At 41.6% G+C, this 11,037-nt stretch overlaps 1 protein-coding gene across 1 annotated transcript; it reads left to right on the top strand.

The window, feature by feature from the left end:
- Positions 1–1,975: 1,975 nt before the first annotated feature.
- LOC119291202 (probable methionine--tRNA ligase) lies at positions 1,976–7,962 on the top strand. The gene is made up of 17 exons (XM_037569913.1): positions 1,976–2,162; positions 2,275–2,419; positions 2,650–2,803; positions 2,886–3,041; positions 3,177–3,407; positions 3,480–3,623; positions 4,438–4,528; positions 5,424–5,530; positions 5,614–5,728; positions 5,902–6,020; positions 6,144–6,209; positions 6,291–6,419; positions 6,502–6,645; positions 6,723–6,849; positions 7,103–7,320; positions 7,413–7,514; positions 7,620–7,962. Exons 1-17 carry the CDS (start codon positions 2,045–2,047, stop codon positions 7,848–7,850), a joined length of 2,397 nt encoding a protein of 798 aa, XP_037425810.1. The 5' UTR covers positions 1,976–2,044; the 3' UTR covers positions 7,851–7,962.
- Positions 7,963–11,037: the final 3,075 nt, after the last annotated feature.

The raw sequence follows: 11,037 nt of genomic DNA on the forward strand, positions 1-11,037 counted from the left end.
GATATCTTCTTGTGAAGGGCCATTGCTAAAGCTGTCGTGGTCTTCTGTTTTTATGGCCTCATTTTGTTGTTTTCTACTCTTTTTGGGGGTTGTTAGGTTCTTTTTGCTAGTGTTTTTGTTCTTGTTCAGTTTTACCTTTTGGTCTTTAGGTTTGTACTTTGTGATTTTTAACTTTTCGCTGGTTCTAATAATACAGGATGGCACACATTATATTGTGTTTGAGAAAAAAAATATTGACAAGGATAAGTGACAGTGCACCCTGATAGATTTCCAGAACAATTCAACCGAATTCCTTTACAATACAATATATGCCTTCTATTTTTTGTTGGTGAATATATGTTTTCTATGACTCCTACTCCTAGGGTTGAAAAAAACCGAGAGCAACTAATTGAGGAGTACTCCTGCGAGAGCCCCCACAAGGGTAACTTGGGAGTACGCCGCCACGTGTCGCGCTCTGAGCGATCCCTCTGGATTTTGTTTTTTTGCACGCGTTTTCGGCTTTTAGATGAATTTTTTGTTTTTATTTGGCTTTTTGTTTTTCATCGGTTTTTCTTAGGATTTGGACTTTTTTTCAGAATTATTTTTTGGGCTGAAAAACACGTTTTCTTTCCGTTTCACAAGCCTCCTAGAAAAGAAAAAAACGTGTTTTATTTTTTTCTTCCGCAAGAGGCACGGATTTAATTCTTGTGAAGGCACGGATTGCTTCAGCGAGAGGCATGGTCGTGCCTCTCGGAAAGGAAAAAAATATGTTTTTTTTTCGTTCGGTGAGAGGCATGGTTTACTTCTCGTGGAGGCACAGATTTGCTTCTGCGAGAGGCATGGTCGTGCCTCTCAGAAAGGGAAATAACGTATTTTTTTCCGTTGCGCGAGAGGCACGGATTTGCTTCTTGTGGAACTCATGGAAAGGAAAAAAACGCCTTTCCTTTTTCTTTTTTCGTGCTGCGAGAAACACAGATTTACTTCTCGTGGAGGCACGGATTTGCTTCTGCGAGAAACATGGCGTGCCTATTGCAAAGGGAAAAAATGGGTTTATTTTGTATCTTTCCGCGAAAGGCACTGGTTTACTTCTCGTGGAGGTAGTGCCTCTCGGAAAGGGAAAAACACGTGGCTTTTCGGAAAAAAAAGTGCTCTTAGTTCATTTTTTCGTGAAAATGTTCATCGAAACCTATCAATATGGGATCTAGTTTTGAAGATCTCGATCGAGGGATCCAACGGTGAAAATGGTGGACGCACGGTATAAAAGATTAAACATTTTGAATAAGCGAATCTACAAAAAAAAGGGGAAAACTTCGAGGTTGCAACAAGTGGCCCACATGCAACATGCCACTTGTCGCAACCTTTTAAGGTGGAAGTGATCTTTGGAAGGAGTACTCGTGATTTCGGAAAACCTCGCATGATTGAGACGACATGTCTACTTAGATCCTATATGTTTTTTACTCCCTCCGTTCCTAAATATTTGTCTTTCTAGACATTTTCAACAAGTGACTACATACGAAGCAAAATAAGTGAATCTACATTCTAAAATATGTCTATATACATCCGTATGTGGTAGTCCATTTGAAATCTCTAAAAAGACAAATATTTAGAAACGGAGGGAGTATTTATCAAAATTTGTTTGATTACACAAAGTAAATACAAAGAATTGTTTGCATAAAGGTATTTTCCTACAAATTGTATTGAAATGGATTTTCTATAGAATTTAATCCTATGAATTAAACAACAAAAATAGATAAAATCATAGGAATATAATCCTCCAGAATCCATATGAAACCCTTTGAATCATAGTAGTCTGGAAAATGGCCAGTTCAACATTTTATAACCATGAGTGCAAAAAGAGGAGCTTTAAGATTCCAACTGCTTGGTCTGAAGGCTGGAGCACCCGTTCGTTCTATTGGATGGAGCACGATGCACGCCTGTGTCCATGCCATATAGGCCCCAAAGCCAGAGGGAAAGATAGTTTAATGGGGCCAACGAGACAGTGACTCACAGAAAACCATCGATAATTCTCCTAACCCTAAACGGCTAAACCCTCTCGTCCCTCCCCATGGCGTCACCGCCGCCGCCGCCGCCGAAGCTTCCGATCCCCGGTCGCCGCAACATACTCATCACCAGCGCTTTGCCCTATGTCAACAACGTCCCGCACCTGGGGAACATCATCGGCTGTGAGCATCCCTTCTACTGTGCTATCTCCCCCAATTTTGTTTCCTCGAGCTCTCGCTGTTCGCCCCCGGTTTTATCTTCTCTGATGGTTTCGATTTTGGTCGCGTTCTGCAGGCGTGCTCAGCGCCGACGTGTTCGCGCGGTACTGCCGGCTGCGAGGGTACAACGCCATCTACATATGCGGCACCGACGAGTACGGGACGGCCACCGAGACCAAGGCCTTGGAGGAGAAGTGCTCACCCAAGGAGATCTGCGACAAGTGAGAGAGCCTTCACCTCTCGATGCCTTTTTAGTTTAATTTTGGTTTGTTTTTACAGGAGTTATGAAATCTATCCAACACTGCTTTGAATTGCCGCACATACAAAAACGCACGAAAGTTTCAGTTATCAACCTGTGATATGCTATACACCTAGTTAGTAAAATTTCCATAGTTCATGTGAATAATGAAAGCATTTTATTCGTAGTAAGCTTTCCCGGCTGAAAATGCAGGTACCATGTTATCCATGACGAGGTCTACAAGTGGTTCGACATAAAGTTTGACAAGTTTGGGCGGACGTCCGCTCCTGAACAGACAGAAGTCTGCCAGGCAATTTTCCATAAATTGATGGAAAACAAATGGCTCACAGAGAACACCATGCAGCAGGTACAGCTAATTCCTTGCCCAACCTTGCATATATTCATCTCCGCATGTTGTTTCTGTTATGCAATATTTTTCTGCTTTGCAGCTTTATTGTGACACGTGCGAGCGATTCTTAGCCGATAGGCTTGTGGAGGGGAAATGTCCGACAGAAGGCTGCAACTATGAAGCAGCAAGGGGTGATCAATGTGAAAACTGCAGCAAATTGTTGAACCCAACTGAGTTAATTGATCCAAAGTGTAAGGTAAGCATACACAATACTTTTTGTAACATATTTAGTTGTGTTCGGTGTATCATTATGATTTACCTGAGCACACGAGGTGTGTGCCGCGTGAAACTGCATATGATGAACTTTCCTGTGCTGTTTCTGTTTTTGTAGGTCTGTAAGAATGCTCCACGTATTCGTGACACAGATCACTTATTCCTGGAGCTTCCTCTATTGAGTGATAAGTTGGTAAACTATATTAACAACACTTCAGTAGCTGGTATGTGGAGTCAAAATGCTATTCAAGCAACAAACGCATGGTTGAAGGAAGGGTTAAAGCAACGCTGTATCACCAGAGATCTTAAATGGGGAGTTCCTGTTCCACATGAGAAGTATAAAGACAAGGTTTGGGCAAATCAGATATGAATATATCTCTGCTGTATGCGTTTATCTTATCTCATTTCTGTTTTTTTGCAGGTGTTTTATGTCTGGTTTGATGCACCAATTGGGTACATATCTATCACAGCATCATATACGCCTGATTGGGAGAAGTGGTGGAAGGATCCTGATAATGTAGAGTTGTTCCAGTTCATGGGTAAAGATAATGTGCCATTTCACACGGTATGATGCCTATGATATGGTGAACATCTTCTTTAGTTATTCAAGTTTGTTTTGGCACAACTTTAGTAGTTATTTGGCTTCATGTTTGGTTTGTGCCCAAGTTAGACATACCAGACAATTTACTAGCCAAAATTTTGGTCAAACTTTTCCTTGCCCATGAGTTGGGCAATATGGCAAGAAAGATGAACTAGAGTTACCAAAAGAGGCATTGGCAAGCTAAAATGTCGTCAGCCATCCAACCAAATAACAAAGTTTTGGCCATGACCAAATAATTTGTAGGGTAGGTTTTGTATACCATCCAAACATACCCTATATTAGCACATATATTTGTGTATAAAGTTTTGTTTAACTGCCAAGTCAGGACAATAGTACTTCCAGTCACGAGTGGATTTGCTTTCACCACAAAATACGACTGAAAAATGCAAATTATGATTTCTTGCTGAATATTTGACCCTCATTCAGTCGAGTCCTGTGATTGTTTGACATTTATTTTTATAAGGATATTTTGTTTTATTTTATAACCAATGGTTAAATCAATCACGCAAGAGCTACAAGCACACAAATCCATGTATGTAAGCCAGTTGCATTTGATGTGCTTTAGCTAATTCTGGCATGAATTTTCTGTTATACCTCATAAAAGGTTGCTTTCGTTTCAAGTAATTAGTGCTTTCAGAAATCGAAAAAAGTCCTTTAAGAAGCCAGTCTGATGCGAGCTGTATTGAAATGTATGGATAGCATATGTGTATACTGACTTTCTTTTAATGCCTGTACTTTTTTCCCATGAAGTACTTATTTCTTTAAAGGTAACTTTCAGGTCATGTTCCCTTCAACACTACTGGGAACTGGTGAAAATTGGACAATGATGAAGACCATAAGTGTTACTGAATATTTGAACTATGAAGCAGGTACTTTCCGCATTTTTGTTTGAACAACGCTTGATTGGTGCATAGTTCATGCTAGTCATTCATACTTGGTTATCGCTTTCTTATTTACTTGAGCTGAAATTCCTATGCTTTCTAGAGATTTATGAGTAAAGCATATCCGGCTACATCTATTTACACCAAAGAAATACCCGTTCTGTTTACCCCCCTGCAATTGCAGAGGCTCATCGACCTGGGCTTCCCGAAGTACAATTTCTTTTACCAGAACATATTGCCCACTGCCCAGTATTTGGCCCATGCTTGCACTGTGTGCTGTGGTGCATTGTGATGCACTTCATGCTGCAGAAGTAGTTGACACCTTTCTCAAGCCTCAACACTTCTCTTTCTTCACAGGTGCCCAGAATGACTAGCTGTGTAGGTTTGTGTTCGTATATTATTGCTTTGTACTCCCTCCATTCCTAAATATGAGACCTTTTAGAGATTTGACTATAGACTACATACGGAGCAAAATGAGTGAATCTACACTCTAAAGTATGTCTATATACATCCAGATGTAGTCCATAGTGGAATCTCTAAAAGGTCTTATATTTAGGAACGGAGGGAGTATTTAGCAATGGGCCCTGTTTTCATTATGGGTCATGCTCACTGCTCCCTTGTTCTCCTGCCACCAGAGAATATTAACATGAAATTGGATGAATGGTTTGAAGAAATCTGGTTATGCCGTTATGGCACTCTAGTTTGTTTATCATTTTTGCTTGGCTAAACATATGTCTATGGACTAAGATATGTTCCAGCAAGATCAAGACACTGTTATGCATGGGCCTGATTCAAATTACTCTGAAGGAGATTCATATGTGATATTGACACATTATGTATGTTTATTCCCTTGATAATAGCTAAATATTCCTCGCATCTATAGGAAAATTTTCCAAGAGTCATGGTATTGGTGTCTTTGGCAATGATGCGAAGACTACTAATATTCCGTCTGAAGTATGGCGATACTACCTGCTTATGAACCGCCCTGAGGTTTGTATAGACATTTTGTTCAATAGATTTAAAATATCTGATAATGGCATTCATTGCAATATTTTTCTGTTTTGGGTGTTCAGGTATCAGATACACTGTTCACTTGGGCTGATTTACAAGCTAAATTGAACAGTGAGTTGCTGAACAACCTAGGAAACTTCATCAACCGTGTGCTAAGCTTTGTTGCCAAACCAGCTGGTTAGTCACTGGAGAATCTTGCACCTGACATCTAACTGTCTAGAAGGATTATCAGTTGATTTCTTTGTTTTAGAATTTATCTTGATTATCTGTGATTCGCTGCCATACTATATCATCATTCCTTATCTTCCACACTTTTGTTTAAGTTGATTTTTGATCTGCTTTTCTGGTAGGAGGCGGATACGACTCCATCATACCTGATGCTCCTAATGTGGAGTCACATCCATTGACCAATGCACTTGCTGAAAAAACTAATAAATGGGTTGAACAATATCTTGAAGCAATGGAGAAGGTAATTAATTTACTTGAACCATGTGAAATGGCACAAGTTCCTGCATTATCTCTCTAGTTTTATGTTATTTCATTGTGCCAGCTACAAGGATCTAAAACAGAATGCTCACTCCTTTTGCTACAGGTTAAACTGAAACAAGGACTGAAGAGTGCGATGGCGATTTCTAGTGATGGAAATGCATATTTGCAAGTAAATATATTTCTTTGTCTTGCTTTCCATTGTGTTTTTAAATAGCACTGTTATATCTTATCTTTGGTTTGCTGAATACAGGAGAGCCAGTTTTGGAGGCTTTATAAGGAAGATCCAGCAACCTGTGCCATCGTAATGAAAACTTCAGTTGGTGTTGTCTATCTCCTTGCCTGTCTGCTGGAGCCTTTTATGCCTTCCTTTTCTAGAGAAGTATAATCCTCATTTTCATGTTTCAGAGTTAATATTAATAGACCCCCTTTGCCTGAGCTTACTCTTATGTTTCTTTCTTAAGGTGCTGCACCAATTAAATATGTCCCCAGATGAAGATCTGTCATTCTGTGATGATAAAGGAGAAACTGCCAAGGCAAAAAGACCCTGGGATTTTATATCAGCGGGACATAAAATAGGGAAGCCAGTCCCTCTATTTAAGGAACTGGTGCGTATTTGCATTTTGATAGAAGAATTTTGTTAGTTGGCCATGCTTTTATATTTCGCAACTTTGAAATAATGCAGAAAGATGAACAAGTCGAGGCGTTTAGGATAAAATTCGCTGGCAGCCAAGCTGAAAGGATCTTGAAGGAACAAGCTGAAGCCGAGGCCAAGAAAGTTGCTGAAAAGCTCAAGGGCACAAAATTATCTGGTACTTAAGAAATTCTTTCTATATATTTTTGCGTGAATTACATGGGAGACCAGTTTTTTTTTCCTGTGGCAATCTATACACAGGCTTCTCTTTGTGGCTCAATTGTGTGCAATTTGTATGTTTTCCTGAAAATACTGGTGCAGAGTGCGCCGTCTTTCTTATGTTTGAAGCGCTCTTGAGTTATCTTCTGCTGAACCAGTTTCATAACTCTAGAAATTCATTGGCCAGTTTTCTTCTCTTGCTTTTGTATCAGAGGGAAGTTCAAAGAAGAAACAATCTGGTGGTTCGAAATCAAAGACAGCAGAGGAAGTCTCAGTTGCCAAGCTGGATATTCGTGTAGGGCTTATAAGAAAAGCAGAGAAGCATCCAGATGCTGATTCACTTTACGTAGAAGAGATCGATGTTGGAGAAGAGGCACCAAGAACAGTGGTTAGCGGCCTTGTTAAATTCATCCCTCTTGAAGAAATGCAGGTCTGTCTTTCTTAGTATCATTTGTAGTCGCGACATTGGTATGCTGATTGGTCGTACCTCCCTAATTTGCAATTTATGGTACGAATGAGCAGAACCGGAAAGTGTGTGTGCTCTGCAATCTTAAACCGGTGGCAATGCGCGGTATAAAATCACATGCTATGGTTTTGGCCGCATCGAATGAGGACCATACAAAGGTAAGGAACGTTTGGCTCTCATGTGCTCTTTGTTTTATAATAAATCATCATGAATGTATAGTAGCAGCCACTTCGGTCTGTGGAAACTGACATTTGAAATTTTAGGTTGAGTTGGTTGAGCCTCCAGAATCCGCTGCTGTTGGGGAGAGGGTGACCTTTGCCGGGTTCTCTGGTGAGCCCGAGGCTTCTCTTAACGCCAAAAGCAAAACCTGGGAGAAGTTGTCCGCTGATCTGCACAGCAACGGTGAGCTGGTGGCGTGCTACAAAGATGTTCCATTCACAACTTCGGCTGGAGTATGCAAGGTCAAGACGATAGCGAATGGGGAGATTCGCTAGGCACAGTGCCCAATCTGCAGTCTGACTGAATCGCTGTCTGATTTCATTGGAAGTTAATATTGCTGATTTACTCTCTTTGAAAATTTTGACGCGTTTCGAGCACTGCTCTGCACACCGCCCCTCTTTGAGTGTACTTTCGGCTCAACCTCGGGGGCAATCTCTAGCTCGGCCTGTTTTCAGCTGAACTTAGCGCTAGCCAGCTTTAGCTCGGCCCGTTTTCAGCTGAACTTGGGGCCTGTTCGGAAGTCCGCTGGCTTCCCAAAGTGGCCAGCTGGGTGGCCAGCTTCTCGGGGAGCCAGCGCTGCGTTCGGTAGCAGGCAACGGAGCAATTTCAAATACCGCTCAAAAAAAGGGAATAGTTCCAAATCCAGATTGAAACCAGGCCAAACCACTCGACTTCCCTTCCAGCAACCAATCCAACCCAATCGAAGGTCTAGAATCCAAACCGAACCAAGCTAGTTTCCATCCAAACCAATCAAGACTGTTTCATCTTTTTGGATTTAATCCATAGTTTGAAACCATGGACAAGCTGGTGTTGGTACGTAACGTGGAGTTACTGGTCATCTGCGTGGCCGTCTGTGCGCTTAATGGAGAGAGACCAGTAGCTTCATGGAGAGAGAGAAACAGCGTTATGACTCATGATGCAGGCGTCATGATCGACACGATCGAATGAAGGCGGATGGAGGGAACCACGGCCGTCGGATCTCCGGCAGCGGCAAAGGCAGCCCAGCGACACCCCAGCGGCTACAGCATGGAAGCCCGATGCGCTGGTCTCGTGCGCTTTTTTTGGACGCTGGTCTCGTATGCTCCTAAACTGATGGCTGACTTGTTTATGAGATTACAAAAACAATTTGAGATCGATTAGTCTGCGCCCAGACCAATCTAATCCAGTCCAATAAATGTTAAAACCCAAACCATACCAGATTATATCAGGGCCACAGACCATTTAAACCAACCCACCAGGAAAACCAAACTCAAACTTAGGTTCAAGTCCAAACTATTCCCTGGCTTAGGCGAAATCATTAATCAAAGAGCACTCCTTGCAAAGGTCACTCCCGTTTCTCATGTTGCACAAGTGACGCATTGTACGTGCGTCACTTGTTGCAATATGAGAGTTTTCTCTTCTGTCATAGATCTGTTTATTCAAAACGTTTTATGTTTTAAATCGTGCATCCAAATCTCGAACCGTTTTCATCGTTGGATTCCCACGTTGATCTTCAAAACTACCTCTCATGTCGATAGGTTTTGATGCATTCTTTTTTTCTTCCGAAAGAGACACGACGGTGCCTCTTCCAGAAGCAAATTTGTGCCCCATTAGAAGTAAACCCGTGCCTCTGACAGAAAAAAAGTGAAAAGGCATTTTTTTTCCGTTTTCTGTACCTCTCGCGCAAGGAAAAAGAAGAGAAAACATTTTTTTCGTTTCTCACGGAAGGAAAAAAAAAGAAAACATGTTTTTTTCGGTTTTGAGAGGCACGGCTGTGTTTAAAAAAAATCAAAAGCTAAGACCGGTGGAAAACCAAAAAGCCAGGAAAAAAAATCAGAAAAACCACATAAAAAGCCGAAAACGCGTGCGAAAAAATAAAAAAAAAACAAAATCCAGAGGGAGTGCCCGAGCGCGACACGTGGGTGGCGGCTGAGAGCGCGCTAAGTGGCCCTTGGGGAGGCTCCCGAACGAGCTCTCCTTCAAAGTGCAACTAATCTCCGGGTAGTTTTGGTAATTCATAACAACATATATCTCATTGAACTAATGTCCATTCAAGTTAAATATTTCAGGACGTTCGATGATTGGCATGGAAAGGACTAGTGATTGTGGACCCCTCAAAATGCTAAGGAAATGGACTAGCAAAAGCTCAACACTCTACATTTTTGGTTAAGTGATTCAAGATCACATTGAGTCCATACGAAAGCTAATACTATTAAAAGGGGATGAGGTGTTGCTTAATTGTCTTTTTGCTCAAGTGCTTAATGATATTGCTCCAAAATCCTCAACCACTTTCTCCATCCAAATATGTCCAAACCCTACATTCCAACTCGACCCCACTGAAATTTCCTATCCAGAGCCACCGAGTTCATCTAGACTTAGCCACTGCCAAACCCTAACAAATCGGATCCACCGATATGGATCTCGATCCCACCGAAATGGCCTTGCCAACTCTCTGTTCCTAGTTGCAATTGTTTCGGCCCCACCGACCGAGATGGCTTGACCAATTCTTTGTTGCCATATTGCTTCACTTCGGTCCCATCGAGATGATGCAATCAGTGCCACTGAGACGAGGTTTGCCCTAGCCAATGGAGTTGGTTTTGAACGAAAGTTCAATGCCAATGGAGTTGAATGGAAAGAAGATCAATACCTCAAGACGAAGTTTGTTCCTCAACAAGAGAAGTATGACCCACTTCTTTTGAGGGAACACACGCTCAAGATGATCTTCCATCACAAGACCACAAGCTGAAAGGCAAGGACAAGCTTCAAGAAGAGATTGACTCATTTGAAGAAGCACCTGAAGCCATGGTCAAGTGGGTTCCCAAGACTTCATCAAGTTCAACTACAACTCCAAGGATTCCCATCAAGTTAATGTGGGTCCAAAAGAAGAACTAGAGTGTTCTTGAGGGTGACTCCGCCAGCATATTTCACTCATATTCATTTCGGCGAGGACTTGTGCAACCAACTTATACATCTTGCACTAGTTCATAGAGTCACAAACCCTCTTGTTGGTAAGACAAGTGATAAGGTAACTCAATGCATTCATGGACATCATCATATGTGCAATTCACTCTATGTCTATGGATATGCTTGTATGTTCCTTGTGGGACTAACCCATGTACGTATTGAAAGTGCAAAACTCCAAAGGATTGCTCCAAACTCTTTATGGACTACATCAACATTGAGCATTCACATATTCACTATCTACATGAAGTCATCATCGACAAAACCCAAGGTTAGTTCATCCCTCTTTGGGGGGATATCACATCTAGGGGGAGCTTTGCTCTAAAAGTTGAGCTAAAGCAACTCTAATGGTGTGAACACATTAATGCTTTATGTAAAAGTGGCAACCCCACTTGTGCTTAAACGATGAGTATGACCTATGATCAAATGTTCTCATTTGACTCCTAAGTCAATATACTCATATATAGATGACCTAGTCATCGCCAATTGCTTGATAGATGCTAGAATTGGTTGTGCATGTTT

This window comes from Triticum dicoccoides, chromosome 4B (assembly GCF_002162155.2).
Source record: "Triticum dicoccoides isolate Atlit2015 ecotype Zavitan chromosome 4B, WEW_v2.0, whole genome shotgun sequence".
Taxonomy (NCBI): Eukaryota; Viridiplantae; Streptophyta; class Magnoliopsida; order Poales; family Poaceae; genus Triticum; species Triticum dicoccoides.